This window comes from Erithacus rubecula (assembly GCF_903797595.1).
Source record: "Erithacus rubecula genome assembly, chromosome: 3".
Classification (NCBI taxonomy): domain Eukaryota; kingdom Metazoa; phylum Chordata; class Aves; order Passeriformes; family Muscicapidae; genus Erithacus; species Erithacus rubecula.
Window position 1 is genome coordinate 40,622,584 of NC_136689.1, and position 22,703 is coordinate 40,645,286.

Sequence of the window (22,703 nt, forward strand, 5' to 3'; positions counted from 1 at the left end):
TATTGCTTTCGTATATGCAAATCAGAATTCCAGCCAACATCTTTGGGAACTAAAGACAGCCCTTAAGATTTTATAGGCAAATAAAGAAAAAAAACCCCCAAAAACCCAAAGGGTTCATCAACACAGCGTACAATACCATTTGTCCAGGATTTCATCTCTGTACTTCCACTGAAGAGATTTACTTTTTGGTCATTCAATGGTAATCCTGATAGCAATTCACTGTTCGCTTCGCATTTAGAGTCACTGCTGAATATTAAAACCCAAAAATTGTAAAAATTAGTTTGTTTAACCAAATTAAACATGCTTTTCTTTCATGTACTGCATGCCTAAAAAGAGGGATTAAGTGCATAAAAGATGGGAATTTCTTCAACACTTTACACAACACTTCAAAACTTGCCCTAAATTTAAACAGCCAGCAGTGCCAACAATTTCACTTTCATTACTCTCATTTGCCTAGTTCAATATGATTATGATTTAAAATGAGATCATTCTGCCCTAATGCATAACCATACAAAATACAATAAATAAGTAGAAAAGGCATCAGTGAACCACTTCTTCCCCCCTCTGCTCATGGTGACAACAAGACTGGGATGATTTCTGTTACCTCTGAAGAAATATCTACTTTACATTTATCAGTTATGTAATATCCACCAAAGGAGTAAACCTCAAGGCTTTTCAAATTGGATTTGAAGAATAACAGTACAACTGTTTTCTTTCTTAAAAACTGCCTAATGGACAGAAGATTTAGGTGATTTCAAAGGGAACTCCAATTAAAGACTTTTCTACTTTTATTCCCAAATATGTAAATTCCAAAGAATAAAATGACTAAAATGTGGTGTTTTCAAAAATAAGTTAAAATATTGCCAGCAAAATACTCAGTAATCTCTTTTGTATTTGTAAACAAAGCCACAGGAAAAATATCATCCCCTTCCCCCTTTCAATTAAGAATCCTGGTTCAGTACAAAGGACATTTTAACCTGCTTGATCCTCTGCAGACAGAAACAGACTTGCTACAGTCTATAAGGGATTAAAGATATTTAATACTTCTCATGGCCAGGATAATTCAAATAGTTCCTTAAGTTTAGTTCCTAAACTTTAGGATGTTTTCAATACAATTTAAAATAAAAATGCTACAGTAGAGAGGAAAAAAATCCACCTAACAAACCCAAAATTTTCAAGATCAGTCTTTAGTGTCATCAATGCATTTGAGTTGGCTTCCAGAGGGAATAAAAAATCTGCAGGTTCAGTTACTCAGAAATTTCAAATTACCACGTAAAATCTTCCTATGCTTCCTCATGATGCCAGCCTCAGTTATGACACAAAAGGATTTTCATAGCAGTTTCCCTTCAGATTTCCTTAGTCTAGACATGAAACTACATACAGTTTTGCTAGGAACTGTAAACCATCTAGCTCTTCAAGCATTTTTTTTAGTAATCACTAGAAGCGGAGTTTGCTAAATAAGAACAGCAACTATGTTTTCCTCTAGACAAAACTTTGCAATGGTAGCATTTTTCAGTAAAACTGGAGAAAACAGTTCAACTCCAAATGAAGGCCTCTTCTCTTACCACACAGAGTACTGCATTGCACAAACGTGTTTTATTCAGCACAATCTACTTATTCTGTAATATAAAGAACTATTTATGCTGCTAAGGCAAATCTAAATGGGTATTTTTATAGCAGGAGGAGGAGTTTGGGAGTTCTCTACTGGATTAACAAAAAGATGCAGTATTCTCCACCAACAGACTTCTGGTGCACTCAAGTCTGTTGCAGAAATGTGAGAGATGCTGGAAAAAAGGCAGCATTCTCTTTTGTGTCAGCTAAGGTTTCTTGGTTATTTTGAAAATTACTGTGTCCTAGTTCAAGGACAGGATTCATTTTTTCAGTAGTTTATTGATGATTACTGCTCCTAAACCACAACATTCTAAAATATGTTCTTTCTCTTCTAATAACTTAAGAATTCCATCTTAAGTATCTCTTTCCTACAAAAACTAATTCTCTGTCATTTGTGGACTGCTGATGAATGAAAATTTCTCAGTCTGACACTAATTCAGGCTCAGATAACCACTCACCATAACAAGGAAAAGCGATGGATTCTGCACCCAGGATGGGGCAACCCTGAAAGAACAGACAGACTGGGGAACAAGAGGCTGGAGAGCAGAACTGAGGAAAGGGAACTGGGAGTTCTGGTTGATGGCAAGCTGAATGTGAGTCAGCAGCAGCCTGGCAGCCAGGAGGGCCAACCCTGCCCTGCGGGCCATCAGGGACAGCATCACCAGCTGGGCAAGGGACAGGATTGTCCTGCTCTACTCTACACTGGTGTGGCCTCACCTTGAATATTTTGTGCAGTTTTGGGTACCACAACATAAGAAAGACATTAAACTATTAGAGAGTGTCCAGAGGAGGGCAATGAAAATGGTGAAGAGCGTTAAGGGGAAGCCTGGTGAGGAGTTCCTGAGGTCACTTGGTTTGTTCAGCCTGGAGAAGACGAGACTGAGGGGAGACCTCACTGCAGTCTGCAACTTCCTCATGAGGGGAAGAGAAGGGGCAGGCACTGATCTCTTCTTTCTGGTGACAGGACCCAAGGGAATGGCTTCAAGTTGTGTTTGGGGAGGTTTAGGCTGGATGTTAGAAAAAGGTTCCACACCCAGAGGGTGGTTGGGCACTGGAACAGGCTTCCCAGGGAAGCGGTCACAGCACCAAAACTGATAGAGTTCAAGAAGCCTTTGGACTCAATGCTCTCAGGCACATGGCACTCTTGGGAATACTGCTGTGGTCAGCCAGGAGGAGGACTTGATGATCCTTATGGATCCTTTCCAACTCAGCTTAACTAGGTAGTTCTGTGATTCTGTAAATCAGACTAAGAAATGATGTGTACAACAAACACTGCAAACACAGCTTGAAGCTAGCAGAACGGTAAAGCATGTGACATGTTTTTAAGCATCTTTTTTTTTTACTGCAGTACAGCCTGAATTTGAATGAGATACTTCAATTCTTTCATAAACAGTAAAGAAAAATGAAAGCTTCACAATTTATTTATTGTTATTTTTTGGTTTTGTTAAGTTCTGGTAAGTGCTCTTGTGGCAAGAAAGGCATCTTACTCTACACTCACAATGAGATGTGAATGTGAAACACTGTCATGAAGTTAATATACTTTGCCACCAGTCAAAAGACAAAACAAGCCATATTGTCCTGTCAGCCTATAATATGTTCTGTGCAGTGAAATTATATTATTTCACATTTATTTTCTTCACCACATAGTTACAGTAATATGGAAAATTGAATTAAATACTGGTAGTATTCAGGTAACAGTATCATGTGTTATTTGTATAGTAAACTGGGGAATACCACAGGTTGCATGAAGGACACACTATATGTACCTTTTTTCAGCTTCACTCTTGTTTTCTTCTTCAATATCAGGCACTCCATCTGCAAGTTTGAACTGTGAAGATATTTAAAAGTTATTTTCAGGTACAGCAAAGCACTACTAAGCCTGTTATGCTTTACTCTACAGACTTAAAACTGTTAGCGAACATTGCAAGGTGTGATAAGACAGTCTTAATTGTAGAAACTGTAATTCAGTGTGTAGGATTACTCTTACAATATCTTTGTTCATGGACATATGGCCTTTATACTCTGTGTTCTTTAAAATAATGATTGTTAATTGGAAAAAAAGGTGATGTGACTGCCTTCTCTTTGCTCTCATGATAATTTCAGCAATTTATAGGCCCACTGCCCAATTTAAACTGTGCTTGACATATGTGTGGAACACCACAAAAGTTACTCCATCAAGTTCAATGGAATTTAAAACTGCACTGAGGAGGAATTTAAGCCTTTTGCTCAGCTCTACACAATCATGGATAGTTACAAAATCCCCAATGACATGGAGAAAAAGAGACAGCACAAAATGTAATTGGAAGAGAGAATCTGAAATTACTAGTACAGAATGAAGTAATAGAATCCTAGCTTTGTTTTGTCCATTTTTCAAGAAGTAACTTAGAACTTCATATTCCAGCACCAATTTACTGTAGCCAAAGAATTAGAGCTGCTCTCATAGGATTTCTAAACTTCATTTTATCAGTTCCTGAATAGTTTTAGCATTTTCTCCATGGTTAGTTTTTGCCCTTCTCATAGGATTATTAATTGAAAAAACTATCAAAAAAGCAGAATCTGAAAACTTCCCCGAATGGTATTAATTGCAATAACTGTTCTGCCACTGCATTCCCCCAGCAGGTGTGAACTGCTATCTTCTATCCACATACAGAACAAGTTTAGATGGGGCATAGGAAGCATTTTGTGGTTTGAGTTTGGGTTGGGTGAGATTACTTGTATGTATTTTCTACTGTCCAACACAGCACACAAAAGCAAGCACTAGGACACTGATTTTATAAAACCACAGGAGTGTAAAACAACCCAACTGGGACAGACCTGGTAATTTTGCAACAAGTACCCCACCTTCAGAAAACCTTAAAATTTGACAGACTCTTTTTGCCTCTCCAAAAGATCAGGAAACAAAATGGCACTGTTAACTTTGTGAGTCACATGTTAGCAGTCCCAATCTCATTTGCTGAAGGACATGTCCCTCTTCTTTTAAATGATTTTGAAAGGGAAACTGATTCTCTGCTGTTTGATTAACTTCTCAATTACTTTTAACCATGCGAATTTTACAGTTTAACTTAGCCAGTTAAAACCACTACCTCCTCCAGAAGTAGTGGAAAACAGTAAATATTATAAGCAAATATGTATGAGTGGCAGAGATGTAAATTCCAATTCATTATCAAAGAAGTAAATAGTATAAAACTTCAGCAAATCTTAAAAGACCCAGACTTAATTATCTAGAGGAGAGAAGACAGAGAAAGGACAGACAAAGTCAGTGAGCATGGAAATTATCTCCTCTGAATAGCTAGAAATCTGTATGTTAAAGGCCCTTTTGCTCAAGTAACGAAGCCCAAAATGACTCTTCTATAATGCATGATGGCTGTGCAGCTCCCCAGCTTTCCAACATTGCCCCATCCTTCTGATACTGACAGGCATTTAACAGCAACATTTAAAATTAGGTACGTTATGTAAAAACGTCATACATGAAAAGCAGCACTCATAGGTGTACACTGGAACTGTAATTTTTATACCATTGGGAACACAGCATTACTGCAACAACTGATGTAACAATATCCTGTTTCACTTCAAATATGAAGCTTAATTGTTGGAGACAAAAAAACCCACCAAGTTCTATTAAACAAAGATTACATTGCCAATACACAGTAATCTACAAAATGCTAATATTCTTTTTATTGCAGGAAATTTAAAATTTTGTTGATAAAACAGCATTAGTAATTAAAATTATCCAATCAGTTGGATTGTAATTTCTTAAAACTATATAAGGAGAGAAAGCATAATTTCGCAGTACCTTTTCATCCACGTCCAAACTCGTCAAAAGTTCATCTAGCTTGCTCTGTTGCCCATCTTTAAGGAAGTCCTCACTAACATCTCTTGAAGGACTGCTTCCTCTGGAGGAGGTGTGAGTTTTCACATCTTCAGCTGAAATTGTATATATGCATTGCTTTATTTGTTTCCATTGCTACTAGACAACAAAGCTTTTATTTCCTAAATAGTACAAAGGCTTACAGCTAATGACATTTAAGAACTCCTAGGACTTCCCAAATGTGAAATTTACACAGAAAACTATTTCATGCTTAAGGCAGGAACCATTTCAAATAAATATTAGGCTGAATCTGCAATTAAAATTCTATCCAAGCTGTATGTTCTTTAATGGTCTCTGTAGAACAGTACAACAGGTATATTTATAGAATATTGAATTTAGATTTTAGAAATAAATTCAGTTAAGTTTTTTTATTAAACACAGCCAAAGATAAGTGCAGTAACTTGCTAAGCAAAAAGACTTTGTCTTTGTTAGAAAACGGTCTAAGTTAATCATACTGACATGATGCAACACTTAATTAAATATAGGGAGCTCTGAGAAACTCCAAATTCCTCTAATATAGTAAACTCAGTAAGAATTCAGTGTCATCTTTTGCAGATGCCACAGGAAATGAACAACACACCTGGCTGCAACTTTCTGAAACGTCTGTTTATATACAACAAAAGAGTTCTACATAGAAAAGAAATTCACTCCTGGATCCCATGAATGACTTCCAACTGCACTATGTTGTCCAGACAGGAACAAAGAATCAGATTAATATTGGAAAGGCTTTTCTCTTACAGCCACTGGTCTCTATGATCACCAAGTACAAGACACATCTGGCTGAAGACAACATACACAAGATTTCCACTAGAAAGGTGAAGAGGATTGATGTCATCCGGAATATTTTAACTGTAGTACTTTTTCCCCTTCTTAAATGGTGACGCCACTAGGGCAAGGAGCCATGGCCTCACTAAGTAACACAGGACACCAAAGCAGTAACACATATTTCTAAATAAATACATAAATAGTCAGCAATTAGCAAAACCAGACACCTCTATTTTGTTCTGTGCAGGTCTTTTTTAGAAGTCACGAATTAAACATAAGTTAATGTGAGCATATTCATCTAAGACTATGATGTGATCCTGCTTCTCAGATTTGTGAAGAAGGACTTAAGCACCACAAAAAGAACCAAAGACTTTGAGCCTCAGACTTTGCTAGAACATGAAGTAAAACAACAAAGAAAATGCACAAGTTACTGAATAGTACAAAACGTGTTGCTAGGTTTGGCTTCAATCATGTCAAACATTGCAGATTCCATGGCACAGGCTGCAGTCTCTTCACATGACCAGAGGCCTAACTGTGCACTTCCTCTTGACTCCTCCTCAGGGAACTTGTGTCTATTTCTTGGTACTTAAGCTCTTAAAACCTCATTATCTTTTATTTTGCCTTCTAATACCTGAAGCCTGGAATGTCCTCTTTCCTGAATAGTCTCCAGTCACTCCTTTCCAGGAGGCACTATCTGCCACTTCCTACATTACTACATGAATGTAGCACATCAGTGTGGAAAACCAGCACAAGAGGTACTATCACAAAATCAACACATAATGTCAGAATGTCAGACTGACAACAAGCTGGCAAACTGATACCCAGAAGGGACAAACCATGAACCTCAGAAACCAGTCTCAGCACCCTATGTTCACCACTGTCAGTAACAGGCTTCTATTCAAAGTCAAAATCCTCTTCCTCCAACCTATCTAGTAGAAACTTCTATATTAGGTATACCTTGCACAGTAGGTCTGGTAAGCAAACTATAGAAAACAAAGCAAATCATATTTATGTGCTGCCTAGCTGGACTGTTCTGCTTTAAATAGGAAGAAAAACTCCACTAAATCATAAGTAACCTTATTTCATTAAGAAAGGGCATACATTCAAAACAAAACAAGGTTGCAGTGGAATGGGCATAGCATCCACAAAAACCCCCGAAAGGACAACCTGGAAATGAACCTGATTACAAAATTCTGTGTGCTGATGAACACAAGAGAAATTCCAAAGCAGTATCACAGGACTCAGCATCTTACTATGATCTCAACAACTAACAGAATTATTTGCCTAAAACTATCAGAGAAATGTCAAAAAACAAAAAAAAAACCAAACCAAAAAAACCCACTCCAACCCACCAGTATTACCAACAGAAAAGTACATGTTCTCTATATGATGCAGGCTTGTGTCATTTTGAAAGATGTTGACTCAATATGCATTAAGAAACAAATTGCTGTTACAAGAAAAAGATAACACAAAACCAAACAAATTCCTTTTTTTTTTTTTTTTTTTTTGGAAAGCAGAAAGCCTTGGTTTTGCCACAAAACATTTTCTTGGTCTCTTTCTTCTTTTGTTTATATACCAAAAATGAAAAATTTCCAGAGACCCTTACCTTTAAACATCAAATTACAAGAATTTTCAGTATCACTTGACATTCCAGATTCTTGCACACATCTGTTTTGAACAAAAAGGGTATTTCAGATTTTCATCTTGCAAAAAATCAAAAATAATCTATCAGTTACATACAATCAAAAGTTCTTTAGCCATGGACAGAATCCTTACATCTAACACACTATTTTAAGACTCCTTTTAACTTTCTCTTTTGGCTTTCTTATGTTTATCCCTTCAGGTATATGCCTAAACACGTTAAGTAAAACCAAGACATTTCAAAACCCAAAATTTTCAGTAAAAGCTCATGATCTCATTTAATCTTTGCCTAAAATACTGGGAAGGGAAATTTTCTCTGTATAACAAATCAAGAAAATACTGTGTTAATGAGTCAATTCATTAGTTTCTAAAAAATGTGATTTACAGTAATTTTATATTCAAGATGATTTGCGTAACAATGAATCCCAGAGAAAGTTACAAAAACAGTGTTCATAGGAAGATACTTCACCTCTTTCAAGGTTAAGTTGGGAAAAAATTAATACTACTCCTTAGAAAAGCTCAGGAGGGACAAATAAGTATTTTAAGTGTTACATATAGAATATATAATGATCATCACAGATTTTGTAAGCTTGTACCTGGTGAATGACACCAAGTGTAATGACAACACTGTCCAGTCAAGGCAACAGAAAATGGGAAACAAAGGCATATGTGAAAAATTTGTTTGACTGCCCCATTCAGGCTTCAGGCCAGAATGTTTTCCTGATGCCTGGAAATGACCATAGCACTCTTCTCTATGTAAAATGCAAGAACCAGAGAAATAACCTGTTGAAGTCCCAGCTGTATTTGGTAAAACTAAACAAAAAAAAAAAAAAAAAAAGCATGAACTGGTCATGATCTCATTATTATTTGCTGATAGCATAAGTTACCTAATAAGACTGTGGTAAGGTCTATTGCCTTATTTCAATATTCTCATATTCAGTTCATTAACATGTTCCTGACTGCTACCAACTACAGCTAATCACCATCTAATAATCTTGCATCAAATTATGGAAGGTAAAAAGCAAAATAAGAAATTTTGCCTGTTTCTTTCGCAAATCAAGGGGAAATTTTAAGAAAGAAAAACCATGCATTTTTATTTTCCTTGGCTAATGGCAAACAAACTCAACAGGTGCCAGAAAGAAATCAATACTCCTTCTAATAAATTAACTATGTTGCAGCCTAGCTGCTTCTCAAGAAGTTGAATGGTCCTACTACAGACTTGCCCTGTTCTTTAGAGGCTTGTTTTGGCAGAAATTTTATTCTATTAACATCTGAAAGTTTTATATTCTTATGTTCAAAGAAGTGTTCAGCATCTCAAAGAAAATTTCATTTGTCTTTAGCACATACATTTAATGAAAAGGAAAGCTTAAGGAGAGCAGTGAGTTAAAAAAAAAAAAAGAAGCAGGTGGTACAATCCTGAAAATAAAATTGAAGTGTTACTTAAAATACAGGTAACATAAAGCCACTTAGACAGACCACACAAAGAAAATTAAAACACCCATCCCAATAAAAAATGTAATCTTTGGAAGAAAATCTTGGATTACTTCTATCTAAACCTTTTTTTTTTTTTTTTTGTGGTAAAATGAAAAATACAATCTCAAAACTTTTTCACTGAAGACAAGTAAGAGACAAAACAGAGTAAACAATAGATGAATTCACCGATTCCATGAAAAACTACTATATCATTACTCTATCATTTACAGAAGTCAGTTTCTACTTTAAAATTATTTTCCTCCTCCTGTGACTTTTATCATCATCTCAAAACCCAGTAAAACATTAACACCTAATGATTTACACCAGGAGCTTGCTGAATAAAGATGCAGGATGATAAACCTCTGGAACACCTTAGCCAAATCACACATCTAAAAAAAATATTTACACGTCAGGGGGTAGGACAAAAAGAGGGAAGAAGAATGGCAGAACAGAACACTACATTTAAAGTAGCCCTTTAGGACTACCTTGTCCTACAATACAGAGTTTATCCCAGCTCTTATGAAGAATAAATTAATTTATCTGCATTCAGAATACTGTCATACCTCAATCACACTTAGACACTCAAAATCAAATAAAGAAGTAATTTCAACATAAATTAGCAAAAGTTCTCTAAGGAAGCCTGATCACTACAACCAAAGTATATGGATATGAGATTAAAGTACTTAGGAATACTGTGATAAAAAAAAGAACGATATGCATACCTAAAACTACTCTCCTCTGAGTATGTCTTTTCTGAGGTAATGGGAGACTCAGGCTTAATATACACCTCTGTGTCTTTAATGCAGGTTGCAGAGGATGCCTTCACTGGACTGTTTTCATAGTGTGCAGGTGCAAGCTCCACTTCATTACTGGCTCCAAAAAGGTCAGGGTCATCCTGAATCACATCAATGACAAGAACATCCTGGTTGTAAGCTTCAAGGATATCTGGCAAATTTTGACTTTTGTGTTGTGAAAAATTCCCTCTTGATTTTCTATCACCATGTATTTCCAATCCAACAAGGTGGTCAACTGCATTCCAAGAATCATCAGGGAAACTAGATTTCAGCACACATTCAGTGCCATAGAAATCAGGCACAGATGGCTCTGGTTGTCTGTCAAAACGAACATGTGGATATGCACTTTCAGGGAGCACAGATACCTCATCAGAGAGGTTTACAGAGCCACTGTGCTGGAAGTCCTTACTGTCAATCTCATCTACTTTTGTCTGTATGGAAGCTGGAGATGTAGCATCACTCATGACAGGAAGAGGACACTGCTCAGATTTTAGCAAGAAAGTCTCTCCACCTGTCTTCTGCCTTCCTGGACTACTGCTTTCAAGAAGCTCTAGTGGACTACAAGTTTTGCTTTCAAATGAATGGACAGATTCCTGTTTCTTGGACTTGGGCTTGTTTCTGCTTAAAGGAATTTTGAATTTTCCAGAGGTTAATGGTTTAGTTAGGTTTAAATCAGAAAATGTCTTTTTCACTACTGATACTTTAGGGCTGAAGTTTATACTGTTTGTGTTACTTGTACAAGTATCATTTGTCACATCTCCTTCATAGTTATCCTTTTGTTCTGTTGTACCATTCTGGATTGTCACAGGCAGGTTTCTATTTGTAATATCTCCTTCATTTCTATCTTTTTGTTTTGTTGTGTCATTCTTGAGCATTGCAGGCAGGTTTCTATTTATCACATCCCCTTCATTTTTATCCTTTTGTTTTGATGTGTCATTCTGGACTGTCACAGACAGGTTTCTTTCTGTTACATCTCCTTCATTTTCATCTTTTTGTTTTGCTGTAAAATTCAAGGTTGCTTTAACTTCTTGCACATCATCATGGTTAAAAGCCACGGCACTTCTATCTGTATTAACTGGTGATTCTCCATTTTCATTGTTCATTGTCAAAGTCTCATAAGTGTTCACAGAAGAGGATTCCGTTGCTTCAAGTGAAGCCTGACAGTCAATATTTGGATCAATCTTTTTATGTGTAATTTCTTTTGCAATTTCTGCCAATGATGTATACAAATCCAGCTGTCTCACATTCCCAGCCACTGCACTATGTCCTACTGCTTTAACACTGCTTTTATTAGAGGAATCCTCAAAAGCAGCCTTTGAAAGTCTTTCTCCTTCTGAGATAGACGTATGATTTTTAAGAAACAATCCAGAAGTCCTGGCACAAGATTCAATGGGCCAAACTTTTTTACCAGTCATGGGTATTGTTCTTTGACAGGTAAACTGCTGCAATTTCTTATTAACTTTGTTCAAATTTCCTCCTGTCTTGCTTTTGTGACGATCAGAAACATCATGGATCTGAGCTAACACTCTCAGATTATCTGAGGCATTATGTGTCACACTGCTTGAATTTTCTCCTTTTACTAGTACAGAGAGTTCAGATGTCTCCTTAAAGCCAGTTTCAAATGCAAGTAATTTGGTATTATTCTTTCTCCAGGCTGATTCAGTTTGTACTTCATGAGTATTTTTTTCTGCATCAAAATCTGATGTATGATTACATGAAGCAGAGACAATATGATTTAGTCCTGAAACTGCAAAGGAGCTTGACATGGCAACTGCTGCTTCTAACTCACACTTCTTGCATTTACTAGTCACATCTGCAGATTTCTCTGTGATTTTCATCTTTTTTCTAGGCTTTCTACCAATATTCCACTTTTTTCCCCTTAAACACATACTGCTTTCACTCAGGCAGCATGTAACACAGCCTTCCTCATTTTCACTCTTTTCTTTATTAGATGATAAACCACCTTTTATGAGTGATCTCTCATCCTGCATTCTACTAGTGCTGCAAATTCTGTCATTCAGGTCTCTAGTACCATGGGCTACACGGAAGAATCCATTTAATTTATAACTGTTGGTAGTTCCACTAGCTGAAGGCTTCACTAATGTATTAATGTAACTACAGTCTTCTAGTATCACAAATGGATTCTTATCAGTTGCACAGAGCAAGCCACTGCAATGGTTTAGGGCATTATTGCAATGATCAGCATCACACTTTGCAGATGTATTTATCACTTTCCCAGCTGCAGTCAAACTTTTCAAGTGCTTGATTTGACCAGATCTGCGTTGTCTTTTTTTTCTACACTGCACACCACGTTCTTTTGTTACAGTATGGCACAAAAAGTTGTTCCTTTCAGTGTCACCTGATGTAGAAACTGCTAAAGATCTAGAATAGTGAGATTCCTTTTCCTTAGAACCTTCTGCTCTGTTTTGCTTTGTCTTAACCTTCTTCACAGCCTGTGAAGTACCAGAGTCTTGCTCAATTGTTTTCAATTGTTCCTCTGCTGATTAAAAACACAAAAGTGTAATTAAAGAAAACTAAGAGAAAAAGACTACCCTATTTTATAAAGAGAACAAAAACCTCCAAACATTTAAAACTGCTAAAGACATGACACTGTATAAGGCTAAAATATTTTTGTGAAGTTTGATGATTTAAAAAAAAAAAAAATATATTGGGATACTTAAGAGTAAAAAGGTTATATTATCATCAGAAACAAAAGTATAGAGAAACAGAACCTTACAGCGTCATAAGGACATTTGAAGTTGTGTATTTGTTGTGTATTCCACACAGGTGAAAAACAAACTACAGCAAATCTGGCAAGAAAATGCAGATGCTGCCTGCACACTCAGCCTTAAAAATCTTGTTCTCTGTAGTAGGATCACTTATTCAGTCTTTCAGAGACACTGTCCAACCAAATGCATCAGATCGACCATGAAGATCCAGAAAAATTGAAGGAATTGGATTTTTAGATACTACTGCTTTTTATTTGAAAGCAAATAGAAATTATGTTAGAAACCATACATCTGAAAATCTAGACTAGAGAATGGACTCAAGAGCACACTAACATAATGCTATTTTTTTCAGACCTTTGTTTTCAAGGTAAAACACAATGTTAATACCTCTGGTTTTCGAATATGGTTTTTACATAAAATATTAATACCCTACAGTAAGTATTTGTCATTCACTTCAAAAGTAAAAATAATGTTTTTCGACAATCATCCTGAATAAAAGACTTTTAATACTCCTATCTCAGAATTGCTCCAGTTTGACTCAGCATTCTCTTAAAACATCAAAATACAATAATTGCTTCTATGTCTTTTGGAATTTGCAGAAAATAGCAACTAAAAAGTTCTGAGAGCAAACCCCAGCAACCTATAAAGGCAGACACTGAAATAAGACAGGATTATACATAATCAAAAATAAACAGATAACAGACAGATGAATGAGGAATTTACTGTCTTTTATTCTAGCATTGCAGAAACTACTGCCCCCTTTTTTACTTGTGGCTGACCACCTCTGCAGAAATGGGGGAAACAAACTCCTAGCACTTCCTACCAAAGGCCTGCCTGTTTCTACCCATGCCTCTCCCTCTCTCTCCCTCTTCTCTACCCCCTCAAAGACTAACTGCCCTACTCTCCTTGGTGTTAAACAGACTGCTCTTCTCCTTCAAGAAAAGCCTTTCCTCTTTCTGGAAATGTTTCCTTCTAAGATTGATGGTATTCACAGTACTGGGAAGCACACTCTGGCTTTTCTCAAACTAAGTCTTTAAAGGGGTCATGCTGCTAGACCAATTTGGGAGCCCAAATTCTGTACCTGTATCTCTATAATGAACTCTAACAGTGCTTACCACTTTCCCCTGAGTTGTCTGGTCCTTTCTGAGAGCTTGAGTTTTGCTGCTCTTCTTTCATGCAACGCTTCTTTCTTCTGGTTCTTGGTTGTTCTTGTCCACTCAGATCCTGCAGCTGCTGTGACAGCAATGCATTTCTGTTCCTCATACCCAAAGCTCCATTCCTGGACTCTGGACACTGCGTATGCTGCTCTAGCATGGCAGAACCATCCCTCTCTTTGGGACCGTGTACTTTTGGTTTCACCACTGGTCTCCTGCCTTTCTTGCCCAAGCGTCTCTTTTCTCTTTTCTGTGTCCCTAGTGTTCTTGACCCAACTAATTCACACCCATTCAACCTCTCTGTTATATCAACCTCTTGCTGAGGTTTTGGTTCAGGCACAGCTCCCCGAGTGCCCAAATTCTTCCCAAAATCTGGGATTTGCATATTCTGCATCATTATGGAGTCAGTGCATTTCACTTCAGTACTCCATACGACCATTTTTGGTTGAAGACCTCCTGGTTCTGGAAAACAGGATATTTCATATTTCCCTGAACCCTCAATTTCCCCCTTCAAGGATGGGACTTCTAATTTTATTTCCATACAGGAATGTTTGCCTTCTTTTCCTGAGTTCCTTGAACCCTTGTGGTAACCTGAGAAGTTCAGGTCTTCTGAGAAATGTTCATACCTTTGACTCCCTGCTGAGAACTTACTCTGCAAACTAGTTCCTGAGAAAAATAGCTGTTGACTTTGACCTGTCCCTCTTAGAGTCTCTTCCCAGCACATTGCTGTAGCCGTGGCTGCTGCTTGCCAATCTTCACACTCAGCTGTGTCTGAAACTGCTGAACCTACACTCTTGCTTCCGCTGGGAGACTTCCTGCGCTGGATTCCCTTGGTTTTTACACCTGGGAATTTCTGTCTGTTCTCATCTTGCTCCTTCTGCACAGGCACAGGAAGAGCACAACACTTCAAGGAAGCACTAGAAAGCCTGTCAGGTTCCAAAAAGGAAGGTAAGGACTGTCCAGGCTTTCTCTTTGGTGCCAAGCGAGGACTACATTTGACTAGCAGCTTTCCCCCTGGCCCACATCCTGTCCCCGAAGAGCTGGGGCTGCTGACCTCCAGGTCAACCTGCTTCACCTCGCCGGCTCTCACCAGTTTCCCTGACCTCAACTGCGGCATCTCGGTGGCGCAGAGACAGCAGCAGAGCCCACAGAAACCACCGACCAGTGCAACTTTCGCTGCAACCTCGCCAGCCCGGCACCCACCACGGGCGCAGGCCCGACCTGGAATGGAGGAAAACCCCTCCCAGGCTGCCGCCTCAGGGGACACCCGAGGGAGCCCAGACCAACAGAATGGAGGCCCAGGCCGACCACGGCCACCGACAAGCCCTTCGTGACACCTCCCCCCCCCGCCCCCAGACACAAACCCGGAGCAACCTCTCACAGACCAGGGCGCTGACGGAAGCGGCCCCGCACCTCTCCACACTCCTCAAGAAGGCCGCAGCCGCCCGCGCCGCTTCCCCACTTTCTCCCTCCTTCACTCTCTGCCCTCGTCTACCGATCCGCTCCCCGACGCTTCGCCTAAGCGCCACCTGAGCGCCCAAAGAGCGGAGCAGCCGCCGCGCCGGCGGGCAGCGCTGGGGCGGCGGCGTGAGGGCGGCTCCGCGGCGCGGCGGGCCCGGGCGGGGCGGGGGCCGGCGGGAGCAGCCGCCGCCTGCGCTCGCCTCTCGCCGGGCAGCGGTGCCGCCTGCGCGGTTAAACCAAGCGCTGGGGGCGGCGGGCGCGGCTTTTCCCGGCGCCGTGCCCGGTGGCGGCAGCCCGTGGCCAGGCGGGCACGCGTTGGTTGGGTTGTGCTGCGCAGCCGTCGTGCTGCCCCCATGGTGCCCAAAGCGGCTGATGGAGCTGCCGGGCCCGGCCACGGGCACAGCCTCGGGCTGTGGGCGCCCAGGGTACCGGGTGTAGAACTGCCAGAGCCCGTAAGCAAACCCAGCTCGCCCCGGGCTCGGTGTCGCATGGGTCAGCACCCAGACTCGCCCATTCTATTAGGTGTTCCATCCCCCTGGGTGATGCAGTATTCCTTCCTTCGGGCACAGCACTTCAGAACCTCACCAACACTGAGGGGCCACGCGGTGTTTTCACAGAATCACAGAATGGGTCGGGTTGGAAGTGACCCCAGTTCGGTCACCTAGTCCAACCTCCCTGCTCAAGCAGGGCCATCCCAGAGCTCATGGCACAGGATTGTTGTGTGCAGAGGGTTCTTGAATATCTCCAGTGAGGGAGACTGCACAGCTTCTCTGGGCAGCCTGTTCCAGTGCTTGGTTATCTGTACAGTAAATAAGTTCTTCCTCACATTCCACTGGAGCTTCCCGTGCATCAGTTTCTGGCTGTTGCCTCTTGTCCCATTGCTGGGCACCACCAAGCAGAGCCTGGCTCTGTTGGCATCTCCCCTTTAGATCCTGGCAGACATTGATGAGCTCCCCTCTCAGTCATCCCTTCTTGAGCTGAACAGGCCCAGCTCCCTCAGCCTTACCTTGTGAGAGACATGCTTCAGTTCTGTGATCAACTTTAAACCTCTCCACTGGACCTGCTCTAAGACCTCCATATCTCTGTTGTACTTAGGACACCAACTTTGTATTTCAAATAACAGATTCTTAGGACTTGAATTAGGGGGAGAAAATTACTCAGAAAGATTATATAGTCAGAAAACAATAGAAGATGGTGTTTGGGCTGTGAGTGGGGTGGTAGTTTCAACACAGGTGAAGAACACCAAAGCTTCAGGACCATCTGCTGTGTGATAATGTGAAAATGTAGAAGTTAGCTTAAAAAAAGCAATGTTGCACCAAGACTGAATCTAATTGGCAGGTGTTATGAAAATCCAGAGTTATTAAACTTAATAAGGTGGTATTCTAATGCCAATTCATTTCACTATGGCTTAGTGCTTTCTGGTGTTCACATTTCATACATCCTAGACTGAGATCTGTGCAAAGAAATAAGTCACAACTTGCTAGAAGTGCAGTACTGTGAATGTAAAAGAGTAGTTGGAAAAGTGTGTTCTACTGATTGGCATTGCCTCACTATATGGCTTCAGCCCATGTAACTCACTTTATCTCTGTTTCTCCATCCAGAGGTAAAGATAATACATATAAGTCCAAATAAAGACAGAGAACACTGTATTTTTGCTAAAATCTTTCCATGGATGAAGAAAGAACAACAAGGAGGCTGGGAAACTTAACTTTCATTTGCTTGTCATCTTTTTAGATTGCACATACATGCTTAAGTACAGAAAGTCAGCAAATGGCTAACTAAACCTAATCAAAGAAGAAAATACAAATTTCCTAGGCAGTTTCTCCTGTGGCTCAGTATTGTGCTTCTGGTCCTTGGGACAAAAAGGACCCAATAAAAGGGAGTTAGCAGCACAATATTTATCATTGTCAGTGTTCTGCAAGGCTGGGCTTACATAAAACATTCAGCTCTGGTTAAATTTAACAATTTAACCTTTCAGTTCAAACCTTCTCCAGTTTGTAACAGTCTCTTAAGTTTTATAACAAGATGAAGAAGAAGATATGCTGAACAGCAGTAATAAAGGCAATCTGGGAAAATAGCATATAAATTATCTGATTGCTAACTCTATTTTTTAGGATTTTAGTTTTAGTCAGTTATTTGCAATGATGAGAATTCTCCTCGGACCAGATTTTTATGAAATGAATAAAAATCTGCTTGAAATGAATACTGATTAAAGACATTCTTCATTAAAGTACTTTGAAAAAAGCACTAGAGCTTCAGAAAGGACATCTTGAAGCAGCTGTGGATTATGTTAAAAAACAGATTGCATTCAGTTTACAATACTACTAAAAAGAGGTAGTATAAACATTGTCTTGCAAAGTGGATCAATTTACCATCTTTTAAAAATACTTGAAAGATAAGAGAATTTTAACATATAGGCACTGTTAAAGAAATCCAGTGTCAAGTGTTTATTAAAATTGTAGGTTATTAAAGGGGAAAAAACTTTAAAAAATCATATAAACAGCTTAAGAATGAAAAAATACTTATTTTCACATTCCAACAACATTTGAATTAGCAATACTGCGAGGAAATGTTTAAACTTTATTTTAAAATTATGTCCTGTGTTGAAATAAAGATAAATGCTTGTTCTTCTTGAGCTTTATAGTTATCTGTCTGAATGCCATACCTAAATTTTAGAATTAATTAAACTTTTTCTGATCTGTTGCTCTGTTTCACTGATTTCTTGTTCATTCTAGATACTTCAGGACAGTAATAGAAAGATGAGGTACCAGGTGTTGGAAAGTAAAAATGGGATTGTGGTGCCCAAAATATTTTTTCCCCCAGAATTACCAGTATACTTAGAGATGCCTGGCAATTTTCAAGCAGGAGGAAGGAACTTGTGTCGCTATATTTATGTAATGTCCATATTTTTTTTTTTTTCCCCCTCAGAGAAGTGAGTGCGCTTATCTCCCCAGCTGATGTAATTTATATTGCTACTGTGGAGAAATTGTGGCTGCAGATCTAACAATGATACATTTAAGCAATCTTCCAAAAGTTTTTGAAATATTGAAATTTATAAACACATAATCCAGCTACATAGGTGAGCAAATCGTATAAATTTTTTATTAGGCTGTATTTTAGACTTTGGTAATATACTCATCTAGCAACAGGAATTAAGCTGTCTTTTTTTTTTAGCTAGGGAATGGAAAGAATTAACTTGAAAATGAACTTTTTTTTAGTGAAGCAATGTGAAAAATGTCCCCTTGGACCACTTCTTTTTACATTGCTTGCATCTTTATGTTTGGCTGAGGGAGAGATTTGTTATCTCTAGCAAACCATGGTGAAAAGATTTTGGCTGTGCTGTAATAACTGAGACTGAGCTCTGAAGAGTGTGTTTAGTCTGTTGCATTCTTAAAACACACCAAATGAAGCCCTTAAGTGATACAACTAAAAAGAAACAGAAAATAGTTTCAGTCCAGTATGTCTAAGAAACATATAACTGCATATAACTTTTATAACTGCAAGGATTTATTGCCAGTTTTGAGCTACTGGTTTTGCAAAGTTGGAACCCAAAGATAGTAAATACTGATATAATTTTTAAGTAACTTCTTTATCTCCTGATTTCTGTTCAAATACTCCAGTGCTTTGGAGATAGGTATATTGCTGATCTATTAAGTAAGAAGTTGGTTTTTCTTTCAAGCCATTCATGTATATCCCTCTAAAATTGCTTTTGCTTTTCACTTCCAGGCTCTTGAGTCAGGAGGCACCTTTGACATGGCATTTAATGAGAATGCTGCTAAGTGCCCTTGTATTGGGCTTGAGGTACAATGTCCGTGGTCAGCTCATGTCCTTGGTAGCTCCCATGTGTGGGTGTTGACCCTGTTCATACTGACAGCTGTTTCCTTGTCTGCCCTGACACTGTGAACTTGGGTAGACAAGGGCCAGCAGGGTGGTGAGAGCAAAGATACCTCAGTGAAAATACATAATCTGTTTTGTGAAACTGCTGAGTGATTACACTGCATGGCAGACTAGGTGAATCCAGTGAGCAGCTGGATTCTATTTTTATTATAGAGCTGTACAGGGCAGATTAAAGTAACTTCATTTTCCACCAGTTTAAAATGAGTCATTGGAGGAAAAAGGACAGCTGCTATATTTTGTAATGAACCATCTGGCATTTCTTGGTAGATCCTCTGATTCCTAATTTACTACTGAATTGTGACAGCTTGAAAATCAAAATTATTGATTATATAGAATCAGCGTTTCCCTCTGGCAATTCTGTTTCTATCAAAGGATAGTCATAGGAGGGATAAGGACCTCTTACACAGGGTTTTGCAAGCCTTGAAAATCATCTGTATGATTTGCCTTTTTTTTGTAATTATGCTGCTTGACATTTATTCTGGGAGACTGACTTTCCAGATGAACACATCTGATCTGAACCTTACAGAAAGTGGCTAATCGGTTTTAAGGTTCCACAAGGGAACCCCTGTGTAAAGGTTCGTATTCTGTTTTACTCCCTCTCATTCATGTACCTTTTGAAGTTTAAGAATAAACTAGGTAGTTAGCTGGAATTAGAAATTTTAAAAACGCACAAGCAATAGAGGATTAGCTAGTCAAGTAGAGGACTACACATTGTTTCAATTTATTTTTAAAATTCTCTAAATAAAATATATCTTTGCTTTTACATGGATATTACATACCATGTACCTACCACTAAGTCTGCCTTTAGAATCAGCACCTTCTAGTGGGTGGATGAAAAAGATGGAATGAGGAGGAAAGCATCTGCACAGCAGCAAGTATCTGACACCTCCATCTTTCTGCCAAAAAAGGATTACAAAATGTGATTTCAAGATGAGAAAGGAAAAAAGAAAGGAAAAGAGGAAATTAAAGTTGAGTAAATCAGAGCTAGAAAAAGCATGGTATTAGAAATGGTAGGGCAATGCAGTAAGATATAAATAGAATGCAGTAAACTAGTAGATAATCGGGGAAAACAGTGCTAGACAGAACACAGACAAAAAAAAACCCAAGTGGCTTCAGAAAACCACTCTTAAAAGACAGAAAGGAGTGGTGAAGACTAAACACAGTAATACAAAACTTTCCTGTGGTTTAGACTGACTGAAGAAACAGTGGGGGATTGTCTTTAGCAGTGCTTCTAGGGAAAGTAAGGAAATCCTGAACTTTGAATAGTGACAGTGATCAATCGCAAACTGGGACCCCAATCTGAGACCTAATTCATCTTGCTGTTAGGCATTGAAAGTGACTGGCTCCTACATTCAATTTCTGGCTTCAATTTCTTGTGCCATGGTCATCCATTAAGGCCTTACATCTTTGTCTCCTTAGTAGTGTCAAGGTGGCTGATGTACTGAGTGTGAAGCCTCAGAACAACCTGCTGTGCCTTTTCTTCCTTGGGTGATTCATCCATAAGCATCAGATCACTCCACATCCCCCAGTATGTTACATAGTTTGTATATATGGTTTTGAACCTGAGGAGTGTATTTGCAGTTAGTCGTGTTTTCAGAGCTGCAGATATAGGAAATGTCTGCTACTTACATATTTATAATTTTTTGAGGCAATATTACTCTCTGGAAATGGAAGTACCTTCTACAGTTGATGAAGCCATGCTGTTATGCAGTGCCCTAATTATATATCTTGCCCTAACCAAAGCAGCATGCAACCATTTTGGAATGTATACTGACTTTACCACTGAGCATTTTCCCACTGACATATCCAGGGTAATCTATAGGAGGAGTTGCATGAAAGCTGACATTATTGGTTCACATATATAAGAATGCAGCAGCTTGCTGTGTAGGAAAGAGCAGAGTAGATCAGAGATTTACCTACATTTGCATTCATCTGCTTACTTGTTCATGTTATTTATTATGCCATTTGAAAACAACCAAAAATGATTTTCAAATAAACCAGGCACATACTAGGTGCTGTATTGAGGGTCGGAGGTAAAATTCATTGATACTGAGTCCAACCAAGGCACCCATTCAGCATGGAGTTTCATCCAGCATAAATTATTTGCTTAATATTGACATCACTTGCATATATTCATACTTAGGTGGGTTGAGTGGCTGGGTCATAACCTCTGAGTGGCATCTCAGCTATTTACATCCTGGGTATGAGAAGACAGTTTCATTTAAAATCTAAATACTCCTTGCCTGTCTGTCCTGCTGCTTAGCCAGCATTTGGGGACAGACAATTTTTTTTCACCTCTTCACCTAGATAAATTTCTTTCTAATCAGCATGAGGATTGCTGATGTGTTTGTGATGGCCCAGGTTCTGTGCTATGCTAACTGCAAGAGTGTCCTCTCTTTGGCTTGGCTGTCATTCAGTGGGTCAGACTGAGCATATAAGTAATTGTGGAATGTGTGATTTCTGGAGTCATTGTCCTGCAAGCAGCTCCTCTGTTACTGTGTGGAGCTGATCACAATATCTCCGTGCTTGCTGGTGTGAACAAATAAATAATTACTGAAGAAATTAGATGTTTCACTGTTATAGGAGGAATTATTTGCTGGGCTGCCCTTCAGCTTGCCACTTTCAAGAGCAATTCCTTTGATGCAACATAGAGAAAACATTCTTTAATAAGATAACTAAACAGCTCTGAAACCCCATTATGAGTCATGACTCCGCTATAGGCTTTCTGCATAATATTACGTTGGTACCATTCTTAAGTGAGTAGTTATATTCCTGCTCCCCAGGCCAGTCAGCTGAGGACAATTGAATGAGCCACCTCAAGTGCTAGTTTCATGAAGATGTGAAGACTTTCTGAGCAGAGACTATACATGGATGGCTGAAAGACATTAATTCATAATGGTAATTAAAACTATAGTTTCACATTCACAACATTTGGCGTGTTGCTCAAGATGAAAACTGGGGTGCTTTGAATTAATCATGGTGTGATGATCAGGTAGGAAATGAGGTTATGTATTCACACAGCACAGGGTACAGAAACGAAGAAGACTGAGTCTTCTGTGATGTTACAGAATCTGTGCAGAAGTACCTTCCTTGCACCTCAGGAGCCTTTCTTTCAAGTGCTGTAATTTCTTTCACCTGTAAGAAGGCTGGCAACAAGCGATAATTCTCAATGAATAGCAATGTTGTTGTCACTATCCAACACATCAGTCAGAACAGCGAGGCAGTAATTTTTTTTTTTCTTGGCTGCAGCAATCGTGTTGCATTCACTATTTGTGTGCCTGATTATGCCAGTCATTCCTTCCTGGTCTCT

General features: G+C 39.0%; 1 protein-coding gene across 1 annotated transcript in view; it reads right to left on the reverse strand.

Moving 5' to 3' along the window:
- Positions 1 to 15,497, reverse strand: part of TOPAZ1 (testis and ovary specific TOPAZ 1) — a 37,583-nt gene extending 22,086 nt beyond the window's left edge. Inside the window, exons 1-6 of the mRNA XM_079299351.1 lie at positions 13,997 to 15,497; positions 10,081 to 12,652; positions 7,851 to 7,912; positions 5,405 to 5,535; positions 3,378 to 3,433; positions 137 to 243 (exon numbers count right to left, since the gene is read on the reverse strand). Of these exons, the coding sequence (XP_079155477.1) occupies positions 137 to 243; positions 3,378 to 3,433; positions 5,405 to 5,535; positions 7,851 to 7,912; positions 10,081 to 12,652; positions 13,997 to 15,152 (4,084 nt within the window). The 5' untranslated portion in view covers positions 15,153 to 15,497. The remainder of the gene's footprint in view (positions 1 to 136; positions 244 to 3,377; positions 3,434 to 5,404; positions 5,536 to 7,850; positions 7,913 to 10,080; positions 12,653 to 13,996) is intronic.
- Between the last annotated feature and the right edge of the window lie 7,206 nt (positions 15,498 to 22,703).